The 24,360-nt window shown below is 31.5% G+C and overlaps 4 protein-coding genes across 4 annotated transcripts; 2 read left to right on the plus strand and 2 right to left on the minus strand.

The window, feature by feature from the left end:
• The first annotated feature begins 220 nt into the window (after positions 1-220).
• LOC107916872 (uncharacterized oxidoreductase At4g09670) lies at positions 221-2,169 on the plus strand. The gene is made up of 2 exons (XM_016846244.2): positions 221-891; positions 1,462-2,169. Exons 1-2 carry the CDS (start codon positions 421-423, stop codon positions 2,098-2,100), a joined length of 1,110 nt encoding a protein of 369 aa, XP_016701733.1. The 5' UTR covers positions 221-420; the 3' UTR covers positions 2,101-2,169.
• A 6,385-nt stretch (positions 2,170-8,554) lies between these two features.
• On the plus strand, positions 8,555-10,665 carry LOC107916899 (microsomal glutathione S-transferase 3). Its single transcript, XM_016846272.2, has 3 exons — positions 8,555-9,192; positions 9,277-9,449; positions 10,446-10,665. Exons 1-3 carry the CDS (start codon positions 9,013-9,015, stop codon positions 10,519-10,521), a joined length of 429 nt encoding a protein of 142 aa, XP_016701761.1. The 5' UTR covers positions 8,555-9,012; the 3' UTR covers positions 10,522-10,665.
• A 487-nt stretch (positions 10,666-11,152) lies between these two features.
• On the minus strand, positions 11,153-16,844 carry LOC107916881 (probable polyamine oxidase 4). Its single transcript, XM_041099586.1, has 10 exons — positions 16,427-16,844; positions 16,217-16,320; positions 16,043-16,131; positions 15,539-15,652; positions 14,537-14,624; positions 14,354-14,439; positions 14,165-14,267; positions 13,188-13,285; positions 11,806-12,235; positions 11,153-11,560 (listed from the first exon to the last, which is right to left on the minus strand). Exons 1-10 carry the CDS (start codon positions 16,446-16,448, stop codon positions 11,243-11,245), a joined length of 1,452 nt encoding a protein of 483 aa, XP_040955520.1. The 5' UTR covers positions 16,449-16,844; the 3' UTR covers positions 11,153-11,242.
• A 5,931-nt stretch (positions 16,845-22,775) lies between these two features.
• On the minus strand, positions 22,776-23,635 carry LOC107916888 (uncharacterized). Its single transcript, XM_016846262.2, has one exon. The coding sequence runs from the start codon at positions 23,390-23,392 to the stop codon at positions 22,934-22,936; it is 459 nt and encodes a 152-aa protein (XP_016701751.1). The 5' UTR covers positions 23,393-23,635; the 3' UTR covers positions 22,776-22,933.
• Between the last annotated feature and the right edge of the window lie 725 nt (positions 23,636-24,360).

Genomic DNA, 24,360 nt, shown 5'->3' on the forward strand with positions numbered 1-24,360 from the left:
CGTAGGATTTCCATTAGGGAGATAACGAAGCTTAATGGCAGGGTGACTAAAACGTAACATTTCAAACATAAATGACTAAAATGTAATTTGAGGTACTATTTTTATAGTTTACCCTAAAAAGTATATCCTTGTAAAATTGGATCAAATCTAAATTCAATAGTTGAATCTTTAAATATGAAATTATAAATTAATAACAAAATTATATTTTTACTTTTAAAAATTTATAATTAAAATTTAATCCCTATAAAAAATTATTTCACCGGCAAGTTATCATGAGATGACCACTTAAGTAGGCTTATAAGGCCCAAAATGAAGCCACGTAAGGGAATAGAAGCGATCCTCATCCCTTAGAACATTCTCAAACACAGCATATTCAAGCAAGTTTTTCACACTCAATTAAACAAAGCTTAAAAAACAAAAATGGCTGAAACCGAAGTAGCTCAAGTTCGTTTCGGCATCGTGGGATGTGCAAACATAGCAAGAAAAGTGGCCAGAGCCATTAACTTAGCCTCTAATTCCATCCTCCACGCCATCGCCAGCCGCTCCATAGACAAAGCAAAGCAATTCGCAAGTGACAACGGATTGGACCCAAGGGTCAAGATTTACGGGAGCTACGACCAACTGCTGGATGACCCGTCGGTGGATGCGGTGTACATGCCATTGCCGACTACCTTGCACGTCCATTGGGCTGTCATGGCTGCCCAAAAAGGCAAGCATGTGCTGATCGAGAAACCGACGGCTCTTGATGTGGGTGAGCTTGATACAATACTTGAAGCATGTCAATCTAATGGCCTGCAGTTTATGGATGGGTCGATGTGGTTACACCATCCTAGGACTGTTAAAATGAAGGAGATGCTTTTTGATTCCAAGCTTTTAGGAGACGTCAATTATGTAAGTTTTTTTGTTAAATTTATGAGATTCATTTAGAATTTGATTCCAGCTTCAAAAATTTTACAGTGTGCCATATAGTAATAGCGACGAAAAGAGTGTAATTGTCACTATATATTAATGTACACTGAACTGAGTTGTTTATATTTTTCTGCATAAACTTGCTTTACTCACAAAACCATTTTGTCATTTTCAGTCCATTTATTTTTTGAATTTTAAAATGGTAATCTTGATCAAATGGTAATTGTTGAATTTGTTAAGTTTTGTTGTTACAAATTTTGACGCGGCAAATATATTATGAGATGTGTAATGTTGTGTCAGTTTTTTATTTTCACATATTGCTAACAGAAAAAGTCAGTTAATGAAATTTCAAATTTCTAAAAGTATAAGAAATCAAATTTAAATGCTACCATTTGTGCCAGTATAGAGACTAAAATTGAATAATATGAGCTAAATTTATTAAATTATAGAGATTAAATCTAAGAATTATGCACAATACGGGGACTAATAGCACAATTTTACCTATTTATTATATCAATCTACTAGTGGAATTTGTTGCTCTTTGGTTTTCAGATATACAGCACATCAACAACTTCAGCATCCCCTGAATTCTTTGAGAATGACATAAGAGTAAAAGGAAACCTGGATAGTCTCGGAGCATTGGGTGACCTTGGCTGGTACTGCCTCGGAGCTGTATTATGGGCCAAAAACTACCAGCTCCCAACCGTAGTCACCGCCCTACCGGACGTCACTACAAACTCCGATGGAGTCATCGTCTCCTTCTCAGCTTCCATTCAGTATAAAGAACCATCATCATCAGGAGCCACGACCAACGCAATCATTCACTGCTCTTTCCTCGCCGATACATCCATGGACTTGACCATAACTGGTTCCAAAGGTTCCTTGAATCTCAACGACTTCATCATCCCGCAACGAGAGAGCTCCGCATCGTTCGAGTTCACGTTGGGTGCAAAGTTTGTGAATCTTCATATCGGGTGGAATGTGAAGCCTGAGAGAGTAGTTGTGAATTGTGATGAGCTACCACAGGAGGGTTTGATGGTAAAGGAATTTACGAGGATTGTTGCGGGGATTAGAACAACACCTGGGGTGTTGCCGGATCCTAAATGGCCTGAGATTAGTAGAAAGACTCAGATGCTAGTGGCTGCAGTGAAGAAATCTGTTGATCTTGGTTGTAAGCCTGTTTATTTTTGAAGTGATGATCTTGTGAGTATGTTTAGTGTTATTGAACATGTATAAAACCAAAGCTTACCTATTCAGATATTTCCCCTTTCTTTTTAAAAACCTATAAACTCATCTAAGACTCAATAAAAAAAATATAAAATATAATTGGTAAACTACGTCCAAGATCACTAAATTATTAATAAGTTTATATTTTGATTATTTAATTTTAAAAGATTATAAAATAGTCACTGAATTATTCAGAAGTTTTCATTTAAATTATTGGACTATTAAAATCACAATTGTATAGCTTTCTCTGTTCGCACCGCCTGCACCAAACAAAACCTCTCATTCCCTTTTTCTTCTAAAGTTTAGTTTTTGTTTTGTTTTATGAATTAGCTTTGAATGTCACAAATTTGCGAACCAAAATCCAAACAACTTTTTTCTTTGATCTCCAACACTGTCCATCATATCAACTTGGATCTAAGGTATGTTCTTCTACTCGTCGATGGTTATTGATCCACCATGATGATCGTTGAATCGTTACTTGAAACTTGCTAATCGGATTTTAAAGAAAAAGCTTAACAGTCCAGTGACTTAAATAACAACTTTCTAATAGTTGAGTGGCTTAAATAAAAACTTTCAAATAATTCAATGACCATTTTGTAACCTTTTGAAGTTGAGTGACCAAAACATAAACTTACTAATAGTTTAATGACCTTAAATGTAATTTAGCCAAAATATAATTGATGCTACCCTATTATTAATATTTTTTTGGCTAAAGTAATTCATTAGTAATATTACAATAAGTGGAATATAAATATTAAAAAAGAACACACATTCTGAACAATTAATATTATTAAACTAAACTCAATCACTTGGATAAGATTGCTGACATTTATCATTAACATAACTTGCAACTTTGTCACATTAAGTAACATAATTAACTTAATAGGGATTGAATAACAACCCACCAATCATAAGAAAACACGTGACATACAAATATTCTCCTTAAATATCTCTCAAAAACTCCTCCACAACACTACCAAATTACAATCTCTCTCTCAATACTCTTTTCTCTTGTTTTCCAACTCTATCAGGGTAAGTCATATAGTTAATCTAATAAAGATTTACATTAAATAATAATTCACCAATTAAAAGAGGACATATAACTTAGGAGTGTCTCCCTTAAATAATTCTCCAAAACCTTCATGACAAAGGGCGAACGCAACACCACTCTCTTCTCCTCCTCCCTATATATAGTCTTCCCTCTTCCTCTATCGAGTTAACTCGATGATATAATTTTACTCATTAACAAATATTATTATCAAAAAGTAAATAAGAGGAGAGTACAAATTTATAATTTTTCACCCAAACAATTTACTTTATTTTAACACTTGAAAATTTCAAAAATCATTTTAGAAATTCCAAAATTATATATATATATTAGTTTGAACTCTCTCTCTAGATTTGCTTTGTCCTTTAAAAGCCACACAATTCTCTTCTATTTATGGACACCATAAAGTAATTGTAAAATATACAATTATTAAAATAGTAATTGTATCACCATGTAATTACAAGTAATTTTAATTCCATAAATATATTTATTTTGCAAAATATAGCATTTTAAGAAAAAAAATTTAATTAAAAAAATATAACATAGCCTAAATATTGTATATAAGTTTGTATATTCTTCAACCCATCGATTGGTTGAATCAATGAAATCTTCTCGATAAATCTTCATAATGTTTTTGTTATTTCAAGTTTTTCAACACTTTTTTTCATTAATTTTAAGCTGCTAGTTGTACATTGTCTTATACATGTTAGCCTTGCACTACAGTTGTTCGATCACTCTCTCATCAAATTAATTCTTCAAACCCTTAGTTGATTCCTTTCCATTATCTTAATGTCAAAAAATAGAAAATAAATCACGTTAAAACAAATGGTGCATAATAGAATTAAAATAAGAAAAAAAATATACAAATAAGGTTAAAGAAATTAAAATGCTCGTGTTTTGATTTATAATTCTTTGTTGTGTATCAGCATTTCTATAGGAATTTTATTTATAAGTCTTCGTACATGCATAAAATAGAAGAAAGAATGGTGGACTTTTAATATTGATTTCTGGATTACTTACACCAGTGAAAAAACTTAGTGATTTTACACCCTTCTATGACTTTTAATACAATTAATATTTTAACAATCTAACAGTTGAAATTATCAAGCTGTTTGTACTTGTCATGTAAGTAAATTTTTTAAATCGATATGATATCTCTATCATACTGATCTAATATATTGTCTATATTAATATATATATATTTTTGGTACTTCCTTAGAATTTTTTGTATTTCCTCACTTTTTTGGTATTCCCTCGTAATTTTTGGTATGTAACACTCCGTACCTGGCTCGATCACCAGGTCCGATTTACAAAATGTCACATTCATTGCCGGAGCAACTACGATCAAATTACATTCAAATATTACCATTACACAGTTAACTACAAGTAATATAAGCATTAGATACAATTTATATTCATTCTCAGGTCTCACACAAGCCTACGAAAGCTCTATTACTAACCTAAGATCGATTTGGGACTAAACTATAATATTAACAAAATTCTAGGTTGACGTCGCGACGTCGGGAGTTCCCCGTCACAAAGCAACATACTGACTTAGCTCCTCGTTGCAACGATCCATACTCGATGTCCTGTCCTGGCATGGTGACTTCATCTTGTCGCGATGTAACATATTGTTTCTACATATTACAAGCTAATCAATTCACAAATCATAACACATTTTTCAGCCAAAATCATATCACTAATGGATTCATTTTCAAATCATAAAACCTTTCTAGCACATATACATTCCATTCATTGCATCATTTTCATCCAATTACCTAAGTTACTTCGCTAAACTAACCATTAAACTACTTGTCAAAAGAATACATGCATATATACATACATTACCATTTACAATAGCAACCATATCACATTTTATACACTAGCTAATATTGTGACAATCTAAGTTGCTCAAATCAAACATATAGTCACTTTCAAAATACCAATTCTAAGTCCAAAAGTTCATAAGTATCATGCTATGCCAAAATTTGACTCAACCTAGGTACACGTCATACTTAAAACAAAATGGAAACTTTATTGAGTTGGAGACCGCTTGCTGGATGTTGGATTTATTGCTCGAACACTTGGAAATCTACTATACTTGCACACGAAGAAAACAAATCGTACGCTGAGCAAATACACTTGGTGGTATTTCCATAATTTAAGCCAATGCAAGACAAGTTTAAAATTATTGCATACAATTAAACCTACTGAAATTGTACAATCAAATCTTACATAGTTGCATACCAAATACTTCTATTATCATAGTAACTTGCATATGATCATCTTTACATGTCAATACATTAATATGTACTTAAAACATACCATTTCTCATTCATTTCACAGTAACTTAACCAATTTATATTATCATGTATAGTTACTTATACTTATTCATTTCCATTACTACATATAAACACATAAGTTCCATTCATATTTAGTACTCAACCATTTCCAAGCCTATTGACTCGTTATTGCTCCATCATCCCCCAAGGATTGTTTTTAGCCTATTTGCATAGTCTTTCACATGCTATTGAATATCACATTTCATATCACATTTCATATGTATGCATTTATACCAAATCAATTCACATTTCATTTCAATCTATCAGACAGCCAAATCATGTTTATATAATCCTATTAACTTGACTTGAATTTCAAGACGAATACATGGATTAGTCAATTTGCATCTTAATTTGACACCGTAGTGCATCATCGGATCAACTGAACGAAGTATACTGGCACCTATAGTGCATCATCGGGCAAGTCGAAGGAATTATACTGGCACATAAGGTGCATTATCGGATGAACTGAAATGATCATACTGGCACATAGGTGCATTGTCGGATAAATCAAAGCAAATATATTGGAACACGTAAGTGCATCATCAAATGAATCGAAACAAATATACTGGCACAGCAGTGCATCATCGGATAAACTGAAGTAAATATATTGGCATACAAAGTGCATCATCGGCTAAATCGAAGTATAAACCCGTACAGTTAATAAGGTAACCAATTTCCAATTCCATCACATAGTTCAATTTACATTCCATCATTCTCAACTCATAATCAAATCACCATTCCAAAACAACATATAACACGTTCAACTCAATTTTATACCAAGTACCACATATCAATTAAATCATACTACTTTCTATTTTATTCAATTTAATCCTCTATCTCGATATACCATATCAATCACCATAATTTAACTCATACAAGCATTATATACTCACCTCATTATTAAATCATGCAATTTAACATGAATATCAAATAATTATATTGATCTCGGATTAGATAAATACAAACTGGGGGTCCCACGTCACTCGTCAACAACTCTCGCTTTTGCTTTTCCTCTCGATGGTTTTGCGTCCACGTTAGCTACGAATAGTCACCAAACATATCATACAATCAAATTCCAGTCAATTCATAACCAATTATCAATTTACATATAGTTTTTAATTTATTCAATTTAGCCCCTAAAATCGAGACAAATGTAACTTTCAACTTAAGGCTTCGAATTAAAATCCAATTTCACCAAAATTCATTAGAGACTTTCTAATTTCTATTCCTATCAACATTTCATAATATTTTTTTATTTTATTCAATTTGGTCCCTAATGTATGAAACTAACAACTAAGCTTTACAATTAAGTCTTTCTCTTAAACAAAGCTTCATATCTAACAATTCCGCACCAATTCATTCGATTCTCAACAATGAAAACTTTCAAAAATTTTAACAATTTTACAAATTAGTACATGGGCTAGCTAAGTCCAACTCCCATGATTCAATTTCCATAAAATAATAATAAAAAAAAAACTAAAAACTTACTTGCAATTAAGGGTCGAATGTTGAATAAAACTTGAAAGCTTTCTCTTTTCTTCTAAAATGGTTTCGGTGGTCTTTGGGAAGAATATAACAACTTTTGTCATATTTTTCCCACTTAATTTACTTATATAGTTAAGTTTATTTTAATTAAACTTATTTAATTAACTTAATTGTAATTAATTAGGCTTAAACTTTTATTAACTTAATCTAATGATAATTAACATCACATCCCACTAACATCTATCTCAAATCAGTCCATTTTTTATTTTGGTCCTTTGAATAATTGTTATTTAAGTCCCCAAGCCTTATTCTAATTAAAATTTTATAACGATTAAATTTTTACGATTTAGTCCCTAAGCCTTAATTACTCACAATCTCGGCTAAATCACTTAACCAATTTTCAATTCATCAATATACTAACTCTGTAAATGTCCTTATTTAATATTTACTGGCTCAATTTACAGAAATGAGAACCAAAACTGCATTTTCCAACATCATTGGAAATTGGCTTATTACATGATACACCCTCAAAAATTTTGGTATGGTCACATAATTTTTGGAATAATTTCGAAATGAGGATTTGGAATGAGAAATATAATTTTGGAGTAAAAAATATATTACTTTTTAATATTAAGAAATTTCATTGAGATTTTATAGATGGAAAAAATGATAACTTTTAAATTATTTTTTTCATGATAATATTTGGTACGAAAAAAATTTAAATATAATGATAGTTTTTAAAATTTTAAATAATTAAATAAATGAAACAAATTTAAGAGCAACCAATTTTTTATAGTCACTCATAATTTTTGTTACTTCCTTATAATTTTTTGATATTCTCTCATAATTTTTTTTGTACTTACTCAGAAATTTTGTTACTCCCTCATATTTTTGGTACTTTTAGATTTAAAAAAAAATTTGTATTCCCTCATAATTTTAGTATTTCCTAAAATTTTTGGTATTTCCTGGTAAATTTTAATTTGCTATTTTTTCTTGTTAATATTTGGTATAGAAAATTTTATATATAATGATAATTTTAAATTATTGACAAATTAAATAAATTTAATGAGGCCAAGCAATATTTTTTTTTGTACTTCTCATGTTTTTTTCTACTTCTTCATAATTTTTTATATTCCCTTATAAGTTTATGTACTTCCTTAAAATTTTTGGTATTTCCTCTTATTTTTTGACACTCTTTCAAAATTTTTGATATTTTCTCATATTTTTTTGGTATTTCCTCGTAATTTTTGGTACACTCTCATAATTTGTAGTATTATTTCATTATATTTTATATGGTTTCGGAATGAAGGTTTGGAACGGGAATTATAATTTTGGAGTGAAAAAAATATTATTTTTGAATATTGAGAAATTTTATTAGGATTTTTTAGATAGAAAAAATTGGTACATTAAATTATTTTTTTTCTTGCTAAAATTTGGTAGAGAAAAAAAATTATATATAATGATAATTTTTAAAATAAAATAAATAAAATAAATTTAAACAGACCAACCAATTTTATGGTAGTCTCTTATATCTTTTGCACCCGTCATGTTTTTTTTTTTTTTGTACTTATAATTTTTTATATTTCATCATGCTACTTCCTCATTATTTTCTTTTTCTTATATAAAAAAATTATGAGACGAGAAATTGCGAAATATTAATTTATCTTATAAATTTATTTTATTTTTAAATTAATTAGTGTATATATATGCAAAAATGATTAATTTATGTATGAGAAAAGATGAAATGAAATTTTCTGTAAAATAATTTGACCGGATTATCCGGTATTCCATTCCCCATTACAAGGGATGTTATGGAAAGCTCACCTCACTTTCCATAGAATTTCTCAGAAGAATTACTTAAGTCAGTGTGAGCAGATCCCGATCCCACTGGAAGAATCTGGAATTAAAAAGCGATAGGGTTTGGTTCGTTGTTAAAAAGATAGGCAGAGGCATTTAAAAAGTTTTAGAAATTACTTAGGGGAAGCCTAATCAGAGAGATCCATGGAGTTTTTAGCTAAAGAATACGGGTACGTAGCGTTAGTGGTGGTGGCTTACTGCTTTCTCAGCATATGGATGGGTATCCAAGTAGGGATGGCTCGCAAGAAGTATAAGGTTTATTACCCCACCCTTTACGCTCTTGAATCCGAGAACAAAGATGCAAAGCTCTTCAACTGTGTTCAGGTTTCATTTTTCTTTCTTATTTTTTTGCTGCTTCTAAAAAAATTGTTCAAAAGGAAGCGAATTGAATTAATTTTTTGATTGCAGAGAGGGCATCAAAACTCGCTGGAGATGATGCCTATGTTCTTTGTACTGATGATTTTGGGAGGGATGGCTCATCCTTGCATCTCCGCTGCGCTTGGACTTTTTTACACCGTCACCCGTTATTTCTACTTCACCGGCTATTCCACCGGAGATCCCCAGAAACGTCTCACTATTGGGTATATTTCTTCTTCTTTGCTTTTTTTTATTATTCGTGAGGGTTAATTGCAGTTTGAATTTTATAAATTTTGAAATGTTTTAATTGAGTATTGGTTTCCTAACAACCCAATCTTTTGATCGTTTTAGTCAAAGGTTAAATACAAGTTCAAACCCGATGCGAAAGTGATAGTTTCTAAACTTGAAGTTTGAAGATATAGGGTCAGTTAATATGAATTTTAGTTTATGAACTTGTCAATTAGGGTTTTTTTTAGTTCCAACTTGGGAATTAAATATTGTGTTCACTAAATTTGGGTACCATTAAAATTGATAATTAATTCATTTTGGTCACAAAATCTAAGATACCATTCAGATTTGATGACATATCTTTTAATATTGTTCATATCATATTTTAAAAATTTTTTTAAAAAAATATTGATTTGATGCAATTTAAGAATGTTATGTAAATCAAATTTTTATTTCTACAGATGAAAATAATTAAATCATTATTTGAGATTTGAATTTAGTAATTTTTCTCATTTTAAAGCCTAATTCTAGGGCTTTTAAGGGCTAGATAATTGTCAAGGCTTAATTTGGATTTAAAAAAACTAATACTTTTAAGGTTAATTGTCAAGTTCAAAGCTTAAATTGAAAATAAACTTTAGACCGAAAAAAGTTGTCAAGTTCAAGCATACTTAGTGATTTAACCTTAAACTTATTATGTGACCTAACTTTCAAATTTGGAGGGACTAAGATTGATATTAAAGGAAAGATATATGGCATCATCGTAGGGTTCTCAAATTGGATAATGGACAGGAGGAAGTGGATTCGAATGCGTTGAAGTGCATTATCCTCCTATTTATGGGTTGAGGGGTTATGGATAGTTCTAGTTATTGTGTCAAAAAGAGCAGATATGATCAAAAGTTCAAAACCTATAATAAGGTTGTTTAACGAAATAAACTCATAGGTGATGGAGGAAGAATACTAATATTTTGATATTCAATTTGGTGTAATTGCAGGAAATATGGGTTCTTGGCATTGCTGGGGCTCAAGATTTGCACTATTTCATTAGCAATAAACCTGCTCCGACAATGATTTTCTTTCCCTTCTAATTAGGGTATCGTTGTGATCTCATCCATAATTATGTATACATTTCCTTTATATGTATCGTATGAGAGGTCTTATCTATTATAATGACATCTTTTGAATCCACTCGAAATAAACAAAATTTCATTTTCATCGGTGATTTCATTTTTATCTTTTAACCATAACTATTAAATTAAAACAGATTATAATAAAATCTCATGTTAAAGTGTTGTAGATGTGAATTTATATTTGTTGTTCTCGACTTTCCTATTAAAAGTTGCTTTCAGTTGAAGTATTGACTTTTTAACATCATCAATTGAGGTTTCAGAGAAGGGATGGGATGTCTTGTATTGTTGGAGAGGGTATCTCTGGCTCTGAGTTCCACTCAGTTATTATCATTCTCCTGTCTTAACTTGCAATTCATATGAGAGAAAAGAATCATCTTCATTATTCTAACCATTACTTTGCTCATGCTTTCTTTTCAACTCCTCATAAATAACATTCTTTTTGTATGGAAGACTCACACCCAAATATGAATAGCAGGTCTTGCATATCTATCAAACATCTGAAATTTGGTTTCTTCCACTTTTTGGGGATGGAAATTGAAAGCAGTAGTCACATTTAGTGGTACAGTATATAATAATATTTTAACATGTTGGATTTTATTTTTTAAATCTAATTAGAAAATCACGACAACTCACTCAAGTCTTTGTAATGGGTAAAATAAAGTTCACATCCTAGATATCTGGAGAGGAAATATGGGTTCTAATAATGCATCACCACTAAAGGAGATCAGCTGGAGCTTTCTAAAGTCACCTAATCTCTCTAAGAGATGGTTCTCACAGTTTCTGGCAGCCAGGACTCCAGAAGAGTAAGCTCCGTGCACCGACCCTTGGTGCTCCTCGGTAACTGCTTCCCCTCCAAAGAAAAGATTATCCAAAGGTTCTCTAAGCTTATCATACACATCTCCTGCCATCCCGACTGGATCATATGAATAACAGCCAAGGGAGTTTGGATCTGTTCCCCAATGTGACACCAGATATTGTACCTGTTTCGCATTTACCATTCTCAAATATTAGCTCACACCTTCCATAGGAGACGATCAATTATGTTATGGAAAATAGAACATGATGGAAACTTGTACAATCTAGTAGATCTATTTTGATTTTCTATCAACATTTAGAAAGAAGATTCAGGCAGATTAGCAAACATAATTCCTTAAACCACCCGAGTTTAGTCTAGGTAGGATATATCAAGTTATATAAAATAAATAGCTGGAAGCCATAAATTTACCGGCTCAGTTGCATCAGGAAACATTTTCTTCAACTGCGACATCACAAATTTCACAGCATATTCATCAGAAAACTTCTCGAGATCGTCAGCAAATCTTCCAGCAGCCATATAGACAAGAATAGGATGGCCTGTTGCCTTGTGAAGATTGAGAAAATAACCACAAGAATAAGAAGTGCGTGCAACAATGCCTAACAGCTCAACATTTGGCCAAAAGACTCGGTCGAATAGTAAGGCAATCTTGTTTTCGTTACCAACACCAATATCTGAAATTGCAGCAACCTTCCACTCTGGCAACTTTGGTTCAAACTGAATCAAATTGGCTTTAAGAACCCCGAGGGGTACAGTTACTATAGCAGCATCAGCAATGAAGCTCAATCCGTTCTCAACTTTGACCACCACCTTATCACATCCTCTGGATATTTTAGAAACCCTACTCATCAATATCCATAAAAGAATCAAAATCTTTGTTGCCTGACAAGCACCATAAACAATTTCCATTCTTAATTTTCATTTAAAGAAACAAAATGTCATTTTATATGTTACAAGAATATATTTACAGTTCCCGACAATAAAAGTAACATGCTGACTGTACACATGGAGATCACAGCTACTCAATTTCAGTATTCAACATCCCAAGTAAATAAAATGGAATTTGAGTAAATATATGATCAAAATCTCAAAAAGTTGAAATGCTAGAACAGTGTAGGCCTCATCTAAACATCAGATTGTATCTTTCTAATATCAGATTAATGAAACAGAAAGGAAGAAGAAAATTAGTGAAGAAATAAAGCACAAGCATCAATGGAGCAAAGAAAAGTAAATTTCTACTGTTAGCAAGACTTAACAGGCAAATTTGGTACCTTAACTATAACCAAATGTGATTTTGCACCTAAATTTAAAAAGTGCAATAAGGTACTCAAATTTTGCTTATCTACGAGGTTCAGATTGCATATTCTACAACTCTGGCAAGGACTAAGCATAGCACTGTCACATATTCCCCACACCAGGGCCACATCATTATCAAGTAATTGAGTGGGTTGGGGATATGCCATGCCTTCTCTACCACCGGTGGTGGATGCAAGCTTTAGTAAACAGAAGCAAAGTTCAAGTACCATACTGCACATTTTTAAATTTGAGTACCAAGTCAAAACAGCTGACCATAGCTTTGGGCACCAAAATACGTACTAAACCCTGTTACCAATTGAGGGTCAATGCTGGATCTAGTGCTATACTAGTAAAAGAGACACAAGCATAGTTATATGCTTTGTCTAGACTAAATCTCTTCAGTACAGGCGCAGAATATTATTTTACATGCATTAAAGCATTTAACAAAGATATGTAATTAGCAAATCAGAGAACCATTTTGATGCACCAAACATTACCTATGATTCAAGCGAACATCAATATCTTTAGCAAGTTCTTTTATTATGGGGTCATAACCCTGCACCATAAGTCCATGACCACCCAAAAGGACTTGTTCCTGAACATCACAAATCAGCCACCATTTTAGTGAGCAACCATTAATTTTCTTAATAGATCAGATGAAATGTTTTGAACTCTATTATAGGATTAAAATTTAATGTTAAAATGTTGTGTTTTTATGTGAAATTTTCAGGAACTTTTTCGTTTTCTACACAATTAGAACATGACTAAATTAATCAGCGTCACTTCATGCAAACCAGTGTTGAAAAGCTTCGAGATTCTGATTTGCAATAGTGAAAGATGTATGTAGAGTTTAAAGTTGAAGTGGAGTTGATCTGGTCAAATTTTAGAATAGAAGGGGCTCCCTTGAGAAGACACCCAGATGGAAATTTCTAGAAAAAAAACAAATGAAGAAAATAAGAGAAAAGGACTTTCGAATGTTCAGGTGATAGATGAAAAAGACCAAAAAGGTAATGGGGCCAGCCAGCTAGGTGCTCTCTAGAAGTAATGATGGGTATTTTCCCCTTTTTCTTTTAGTTAAACTCACATGATAAACCACAAATTCAAGTCATTGTGCAAGTATAATAAAAACTGATGTAACTGTTACTCCTCAGTTTTCATTCTCCTTTCACAAAAAGGGTCAGCTAATATGATTGCAACAAGTTTTATTGATTGGTATGGAAGTGTTACCTAGTATAGACCTGTAAATCATTTTGCACATGATTACACGTTTAAATTACTACGTCTTTACCTTCTTCACAAACCTATGACACTACAAACTATCTGACGGACAACTCAAAATTTAAAATGAAAGGCATAGTGTAAGATTGTTATCATGTTTATAACTAACAGTTACTACGTCCATAAACAAAGATATCAGGTCTCCAACAAGGACAGCAAATTAATAGAGTTTAGCTGTTAAACAAGTAATACTTGCCTGATCCCAGCATTTCAAGGATATCATATCTGTATCTGCAGCAAACCAAGCTTCCATTCTACATATGTACCACTGCATCACTTCATAGGCAAGTCCCTCTTGTCTATAAAAAATAGGACATGTCAATGACACTAAATAAACCCATGTTTATCAACAAGGTAATGAGATAGTGGTGCGAAACACAAATACCTTAACTCAGGATTCCTTTCTAGCACAATTGATATTGCTTTAAGGACTGACATGTCCTTCTTGTGTTCGTCCCGTACTTTCTCAGTCTAGAGGCATAAATATAGGGGGAAAAATGACTTTCACATGACATTACAATGCTCGGTTATAGCAAAGACAAACTAGATCATTTATTTAGAACAATACCTCTTTGAGTATTCTCTTGAATACATCTCCAACTTCAACAACAATCTCTTGTGGAACTTTACGGCCATCCATATCAAAAAGTGTATAACTGATAAAAGTAAAGTCAGATACTTACAAAAGTAGTTCAAACTATAATGAAGGAAGCTATAGCTGCAAGTTGGTTTACATGCATGTAGAGATGTAACCCGTGAAAGAACTAATACATGTTGCCAAAGTATCACTTTTGGTTATTACTAGCTAATTGACACGTACGTACTAATACATGATACAAAAATTATATAAACCACATTAAATAAGAGATTAGAACAACCAACTATATAAAGAAAAAAAAATAGAGATAGTAATGAAAGAATAGGAAACCGTGCAGGACTATTACAATTTCTTTCTACAAGTTAAAGCCGGTTGGACTTTGACCTACACAACAGAAGATAGCCTTCTCTTACACCATCATAGACCCTTCCCTTCCCCTTCTCAAGATTCACTTCTGGCACCTTCAGGTTTAAAGATTCATTCTAATCATAGACTGCCCCATTGATGACAGAGAACAGATTACAAAGAAATACCCATGTTGTCTGTTCTTTTACTTTTCAAACAAATATGAGATTAACTGATTTTTTTTTAAGAATTGTGATCATTTAATGTCAATATACGTCGAAGAGTACGTTCAAATTCATTATCCATATTCACTACAGAACATGCTTTAACAATGGCAAAGATTTGTTCATTCCATGAAGTAATGGTACAAATCTCACAAGCCATATCCTGCTTTCAATCTACTAAGAACATTGTTCATCTGAGTTTGGGACATATGGCAGGATGAAACAATGTATAAAGGGTCCAAGACCAGTATAATGATGCAATATAGATTGAAGAAAGCCGTGAGGCCCATGAGGAAAAAGAAAAGAATAGCACAGTATTGGTATTGTCATTTGTCAGAAGAACCATGCATGTGATCTTGAGAGCATGCTAGAAACGTATAAGCAGAAAGTTAGAAAAGATTACCTTTCCAAATCATGGTCATACAACACAGAATTGTCACCACTAGTACGGTACAATTTAAGGCCCAGAGAGGATATTAATGGAGCTAAGGGATTCTCATTGCATACCCCGTGTAGCCTGAAATATTAGAAAGATAATTAATAGACAAGACATAGATTCATTATTTCATATTAGCCTCCTGAGACACTTAGACTTTGCAATTAAAAATATGACTGACAGAGAGAAATATGATTTTAATGCTAGCTAACAAGTCTAAGAGAACACTCTTTCAACTTAAATAGCAGATTATATCCATTTATCCTTCCATAATTCACACTAGTAGCCAATTTAGATCATCTCAAGTATTTGACAAACATTTTAAACCAAAAAAAATGTCTTACATCTAGACAGAAAATGAAATCTAACATTTCCTGATTTCATTCAATAGACTTATAAAGAAGCAAAGTAAGAGAAATATCAAGATCTAAAGCCTATTAAAGAAAGAGGAGGAGAAAAAAGATGACTTTCCATGAAGCTCCCATATCCACGGGGCAACCAAAAGAGAAATCAGTATGGATGCGACCACCAAGTCTTTCTCGTGATTCCAACAGGATTACCTGAAGATAAACAAAAAGTCTGTCAATTGAACAGCAAATGATAACAATAACAATAACAATACCAATAATGGTGTAGAATCATTGCCTTGAAAGAAGCATCAGTCAGAGTCCGAGCGGCAGCAAGGCCGGAAATACCACCTCCTATCACAATGACACAGGGAACTGCTGCCTCCTCCTGCCTCTCAATGCCTGATATATATACACATACATACACATATATACACATAAGAGTTCAACATTAAACTCATAAATAAAATGAAATAAAGAGAATGAATATTAGAAATCGGTTAATAACCTTGGAAGCGGAGCAGATCCATGGATTAGAAACGAAGAATTACGGGTGTATAGGAGTGAGGAAATTAGAAATCAGCTGGAATGAATGGAAGAGAAGGGAGATTAAGAGGCCGGCAATGAAGCGGCTGAGATTGGAAGAGGAGGAGGAAGAGGAGCAACACGGCTTGTCCAAGGCGTTCATAAGGAAATAAAAGAATACCCGAAGGCTGGGACTGGCATAGATTATGGTTATATTATATATAGACAGTAAATCACAGCTGCCGATGCTAATGGAAAATGGGCGTCGGCGTCGGCGAAGGCAATGGCAATGGCGGCGGCGGCGGCTGATTTTCTCCTCTTCTCTCTTTTCGCTTTTAGTGTCTCTTCCTTCAAGGACAAACGCAAATCAATCTCTTCCTCCCACAATGAAAAGCGTAAACATAGTAGTGCACCCCTTAAATGATTGGCAACTGAAGGGTATTTTTGCAATAAAAACAAATTTGAGGACCTCACGGCAATTTTGTAACAATAAAATAAAAATCAGAGGGATCAGATTTTTTTAGGGTAATGGTATAAAAGAAAACTTTTTCTTTAATAATTTCGTTATAGATTTTAATCATAGTAATTTTAAACGGTTTAAATTTAGCAACACTCTTTTTCATAATCTATTTCGGGAAAAAAATAATATGCTGACACAAATATTTAACTAGTTCAAACTTGTTTAGTATTGAGTTGGGACCAAAACAATAAAAATTCTTTTGTTGAAGAGGTCTGTGCTTCATTTGTTGAAGTAAGGACAATGGTCTGATTCGAGATTTTTTAAGAATCGACTTAGTCAAATCTCATATTTTTTATATTAAAAAAAGAAATCATCATATCTATTTTTCCCTTAATCTATAAATAAGAAAATAATGCACTCAAATGTACTCAAACTCGCATCCTCAATACTCATATTAATCGAATTAAGACTCACCTAGTAGAAAAGTCTGGATGAGTTTAAGAACCTCACGCAAACTTTGTAAGAAAATATAAAAATCTAAGGGATGAGATTTTTTTTGCAGGGTAATGTTAGAATTGTGAACCTTTTTATCTTTTTATGGAGAGTTTAGAAAAGTGAACGCAGATATAAAATAAAATATGTATCATATAAATTAGGAATAATCTTTATTTGTTTATTTATTAAAATATTATATTTTCTATTTTCCGTAAAATTTGATCTGTTAATAATAAAATTATTTAACCATTAAATTTAATTTTTCAGAATATTTATTATTTTTCATATCGTAAAAAAAATTAAAAAAAGGAAGATAAATAAAGTGAGAATACTGAAGTAAGCCACGTAATTTTGTCTTACTTTGAGTCTAGTACGCGGAATTAGGTAAAGATAGCCGGACAGATCCAAAAGTTCATATCAACTGTCATTATTCATAAAAAGACATTATTTTTATTATATTTTTTTTATAAACTACACTATTAGTCATTAAACTACAAGTAAATTTTTATTTTGATCATTTAATTAAAAAAATTATAATTTAGTCATTAAACTATTTAAAAAAATTTATTTAAGTCACTGAACTGTAGACCTAATCATTGGCTAGGTCACTCGGCCCGAAAAGTGGGATTGAGTAAAAAAATGAAAACTGTTTTCAAAATAAGTCTGACATTGAGTAAGCTTTTTTTAACTCGAGCCTGGGCCCAATCTATACTTGCAAAAAAAATGTTGTTGTTTCCACTATTTTGGTGCTATTTTACCACTATTTTGTTGTCATTTTGCTATTATTTTGTCGTTATTGTTTAGATATTATATAACTCTTATTTTTATTATTAATTTTACTACTATTTTAGAGGTATTTTGCTTGCTAAGTTGTACTTATCTTGGTGTTAGTAAGTACTTTTTTAAATTTATTTTCTATTTGTTGGGAAACATTTATTTTAATGTTTTTAGTGCCTTTGATGTATTATATTTTTTTAATTTGTTTTTATATAAAAAATTTAATGCAGGCAGGTCGAGCTCGAGTTTAAGCATTTTTATCCGAGTCGGGCTTAGGCAAAATTTAGGCCTTATGTTGAAGTCCAACCCGAACCTGCCCATGATCACCTTACTAAGCTATTAAAATAAATGATATATGACTTTTTTTGTTCACATTGCTTGAACTAATTGAAAGTTTTTCTTTCTCTTCTTTTACAATTTAATTTTTTTTTCATGTAACAACTTTTTTTCTTCAATCTCCGACATTGACTGTTAGATAGACTTCAATCTATGGCATATTTTTCTATTCGTCAATGGATACTAATCCACCGTACCGATTGTCGAATCGTTATTTAAGCACTCTAGCAAAATTAAAAAAAAACCTTAATAACTTAAATAAAAACTTTCCAACAATTCAATAATTAAATTATAACTCTTTTTAATTAAATAACAAAACAAAAATTTAACAACTAGCAGTGTGGTTTACCCTATAAAAATATAATTATATTTCCCCATAAATATCTTTATTATTTAAATGAAAAATCGAGTGGAAAATGAAAAGACATTACAGGTCAGGCCTACCAAAGCGTAGGACATGTGATAGCATGAAACAAAATGGCTCAAACATGTTTGCACTTGGCAGTAGTCAGGTCAGGCTGTTTTTTTTTTACTGTTTTGGTTTGTACTTTTATTTTAATGTAAAATAATATTAAATACAGGGGTAAATTATTTTTAATGTTATTAAATTATTAGTGAATTGATATTTTTGTTTAAATAACTGAACTGTAAAAATTATTATTGTATAATATTTTCTATTTGTATCACATATGCAATCAAAAGTTCTTTTTCCTCTTCTCTATTACAATGTGGGTTTTTTTGCATTAAATGATTTTAAACGTTATGAATTTGTAAGTCAAAATCATATTGTTTTATTCTCTGATCTTTGATGTTAAATCAGATCTACTTGAATCTAAAGTATATTTTTCTACTTGTAACGGGTACTGATTTACTGATCCACCTTACCGATCATTGCTTAGAGCTCGCTATTCGAATTTGAAAAAAGAAACCCAATAACTTAAATAAAGACTTCAAACAGATCAGTAACTATTTTATGACTTTTTGAAGTTGATTTACTAATCGTAAACTTTGTAATGGTTTAATGACCTTAGATGTAGTTTATCCTTATTTTAATGTCACCATATCTCACTGAAGCCAGAATTTTTTTTTTGTGAGAATGACCTAAATTAAATTGTATATTTTTATAATAATAAATATACAATTTTGCTATTTTAATAATTTATATTTTTATAATTTTAAAAGATTAAATTAAATTTTTATTTTTTAAGGGACCAAATTATAATTTTATTATTATTAATTTAAAATTTTATAAATTATAAAAGGCTTAAATAAAAAAAATTCATTTTAAAGGGACTGTGCCCCTGCCAACCCTTTGCTCTGTGACTACGTGCATACTAGTTTAATATATTTTTCAAAAAGTAATATTAATTTAATGTGAAATAATATGAAATAGAATTGATAATTAAGAAAATTACATATTTATCTATATATTGCAGCATTTTGATGGGATGAAAAACATTTGTTGCAGATGAGTCCATATAGGGCAAAGATACTACAAAAATGGAGATGAGGACATAAGAATAAAATAATGGATTTTATTCGGTGGTTGATGCAGGCGAAAGGTTGAAGACGCCGCGCTGTATTTCCAACCTCTCCAACTCACTCATTTATGACTTTTTTTTTCTTGTGTTGCTTCGCTTTGTGAAACCCCACAAAATCATACCCCTCATTCGCCTCTCAATTTTTTATTTTTCTAAAAAGAATATTTATTATTAGGAACATAGTGGCTTTAGCATAGTGTAAGTTATAGCCATTCAATTTGGGTAGGTACATCTATTTTTCCAATTTTATAAATAAAAATTTATATAACAAAAATTATTAATTAATAAAAATCTCTTACACAAAAAAAAAACATAAACACGATATAAATAGATATATTGTCGATAAAATATTTGATATAATAAAAAATAGACATTTTGAAAATTTTAATTAGTGAAAAACTAATTCCAACATTTTGGTATATTAAAAGAATTATAAGTTTTTTTTGAAAATTACTTTTCCTCAACCGTGGATATATGATTCATTCGAATAATGTTGATTTATCTTATAATTTTGAACTTTAAATTTAAACATGTTAATTTTGAAATAAATATATTAATTTAATAATATTTAAAATAAAATAAATAAGTTACGTATTTATTAACAATAAACCAATTTTGTTAATAATAAACATTACCAAAAAGTTTAAATTAATAAAATTTATAATTTATTTGATAAATACGAGATATTAATTAACCCTTTCTCATAGGTACCAATCACAATCTTAAAACCATATTTTCACATTCTATTTAATTTGAATCTTTAAAAATACCAAAATCTAAAATTACATTCTACTTGATTTGAATCTTAAAGATATACAGAAAATGCTAATTAAAATATTAGTGTTTGTGTACTTTTGAATTTTATATTTTTACCAATAGGCACAATATCCTTATAAAATATTACATTTTACTTCATTTCCGTGTAATATAATTAATTATGTTTAAATTTATAACCGAAATTATCCAAAAAAAAAAATTTAGCTTACTCTTCATTAATTGTTAATCCAATGAAATAACAATAGGCAGATAGTTCATCTTCCAGCAGCCGCCGGGGGTTGTTTGAGCCAGCTTGAGGGCTGATATTGTAGGACTTGGTGATGAACAGTTAGTTGTTTATGTACACATTCTGTGTTTGTCCAAGGCAATGAAGAACTAATAATCTAAAACTTAGAGTAGTACCAAATATGAATCTATCTGTATGCTCAACTATTAAAATTTTTCCTACAGTTGAAAGATTTCACACCTATATCTATATGCAGTTGTGCATGTGTATCAACTCTATCTTCAACTCATAAAAGCATCAAATCCCAAGACTTCCTTATTTCACATATAATAATCTCTATATCAGAACATACCCTAATCTCATATCATTATAAAAATCATAAGTCATCAATGCAAATGAACCAAACAAAAATACAAAAGAATAACCAAAATAAACTTATAGCAGAACATTGTGATTCATTCTAGTACTATCAAAAGCTTACGGAATGAAGTCACAGCAGTATATCTTTCATTTTCCGAATGTATGAGAGAGTAAGAGCAAATGCATCATTGATGAAAGATAATTAGGTTAAGAAAAGACACGACCTGGAAACAAAGACAACCAGAATAGAGTTTATAACACCTAAAACCTATGCTACTTAGACTAGGGTGTGAGTGTCGCACATGAGTGTGTATCTGACATGAGTATTTCAGCTTCATTTAAAGTTAGACCAACATAAAGATAAGATATTGGCTCAATTATTTTATCTTAAATGCTAACTATGCTTAGTTACCTAAGCGGCTAAACCAACGCTTAGGGTAACTCAAATATGAAAAACTGTTTCAACATGAAGACTGCACTATCCACCAGTCTAAACTCCAGCAGTTCGAGTCATGTTTTCAATCAGAAAAGTAAACCTCCCCAAGGACACAACCAAGAAGAGGGTGAGGTGATCGATCAATTCCAAAATACAACCAAATGTTAAGGACACAACTATGTTACTATGACATATTTTACAATATACATACGGCAGAACTTGAAGGTTTGCCAAAGTAATATCGGTAAACCAAGCTATTGGCTTTTATCTTGTAAATAAAATTGTTAATTAGTACCTGCTGAAAATGGTTAAGGTGACATAAAGGATAAAAAGATTCATGACAAGACTTGAGAGTAAATGAAGGGCACCACCAAAATCTACCTAACATAGTAGCAGCTTCTTTTGTTTCACATACCAGACAATGGTAGGCCGATAAGTACAGATGGTAGTCGATGAGTGATCCGACAAATCATTGGCAGGAATCAAATGAAAGGATAATAAGATTAACATACAAAAAGAAGCAAAGGTATATATTTTGCCATGATCATAGCACAAAAGGTACAGATGAAGTGGTACACTCAAATAAAAACAATGACAATGAGAAAGTAATCATGATAATCTTAAAAGATGAATGGGGGCTTTTCGATCACTATCACATGGGAAGACTGCAAAATCAACAATCAAAAAATAAACACAGAATAACGGTACTGATGTTAATATTGCAAAGCAAACACATAATGACAGCAAAATTCCGACTCAAACGATGCATCACCTACCACATATCACCAATTCCAAAGTTAATCCATCATTGGTTTCGTTTTGTTTTGCATTCCGGGAATTGTATTAAAAAAAATAAAAGCAAACAAACAAATAAAACGGAGCTATTGCAAATGAAAGAAACATTAGAACAAAGCAAGAAGAATATAGCATCTGAAGTAGCAAATACAATAATATCATTAGATTACATTTTTATCAAAGATCTTTAAATAAAATACATAAACATAGACATGAGTTCGCCCAAATGCACAACAATTTATACATGATTCTTATTTCATATTAAAGACTTAAAACACATAATTTGATCAATTGACTTCCTTAACGTTAACGGTGGGAATTGTTACATACCCAATCTTCTTAGGGCTAAGTTCTCCGTCGCTCTCATCATCCTCCAAACAAGCACGATGATAATCAGACCGGGCCGAGAAGAGGGTCCAGACCAAGTAGAGGGTAGCCGCCGTGAGAGCGCCGCTACCGACGCCGAAGAGAAGAGCGACGACCACGCTAAGGATGTCCTTACTGCGCTCACGGAGAGAGCTCAAGACATCGGAGGGCTTGGGTCTTGGTGGTACGACGTTCAATTGACCGATCTCGGTGAAGACGGTGACGAATCCGGTGGAGGAAGAAGGGTCGTTAGGGTTTTCAAAAGAGAAAGAATAGGAGGCGACGAAGAATGTCTTGCAGGGTCTAGCGGTGGCTGATGCCGAAAGGAGGCCCACCGCCAGAATAGTCACCGCAACCACGAATTGACTCCACCTTCCCATTCTTCCTTCACGGCAATTTCGTCGGATTTTACGATTTGATTGCAAATTACGAATCGAGTCTAATTCCGCACCCCCTAAAACATATTTATACCACTACATGCATTTATTTGTTTTGAAACAATTACACATTTATCCCTCTTAGAAACTTCCATGCGTCGGTCAGAACACGGTCCTAAAATGTAAATTACACTAATAGTTACCTAACCCAAGTTAACAGCAGGTGACCAAACTGAAAAAAGTTTTGTAATAGCAGTGCCTTTTTTACAAATTTTCTTTTATTTTCGACCCTCAACATGAAAACTTATGAAAATTCAATAACTAAGCCATAGTTTGCTTTAACCTAAAAACTTTTAAGAAAAATATTTTTAGCCTTTTTCGATATTTGTTTTATATTTTTCAGTCAATATAAAATCATCTCATTATTCCCGCAACATATCTAACCAAATTGTTTTCCGTAAAATATTTTCCAAACTGATAAAGCTTTGTTCACTGTAACACCCCATTTACTGATCCAAACACCGGGTCAAAGCATCGAGATGTTACATTCTCTACTACATTCTTGACTTATCAAATATTTTTTTATAAACTTTCATAACTTTTCAATTTAGTCCCTTTTTGTCATAAAAATTCAATATTCACTAATTAATTATATTAAATCAATTTTCTTTCTTGTTACACTTTAATCGCATAATTTATCTCAATACATTGTTTCACACATATCAAATCTCTATGCATTGCACTTCTATTATTTCATCCACATATTTTTTAAAGTTTAACAAATTAGTCCTTGTCATCATAAAAATTTCATATTTTTCCACAATTTCATTTTTACAATACTTTATGCATATTTCATCATCTCATAACATATTCATTAAAGTTTTATCATATTTACCTTATTCACATATTAACATGTTTCACGCTTAAATTTTTGTACATTTTCTCTAATTAGTCCCTATTGCCATGTAATT

Source organism: Gossypium hirsutum, chromosome D08 (assembly GCF_007990345.1).
Source record: "Gossypium hirsutum isolate 1008001.06 chromosome D08, Gossypium_hirsutum_v2.1, whole genome shotgun sequence".
Taxonomy (NCBI): Eukaryota; Viridiplantae; Streptophyta; class Magnoliopsida; order Malvales; family Malvaceae; genus Gossypium; species Gossypium hirsutum.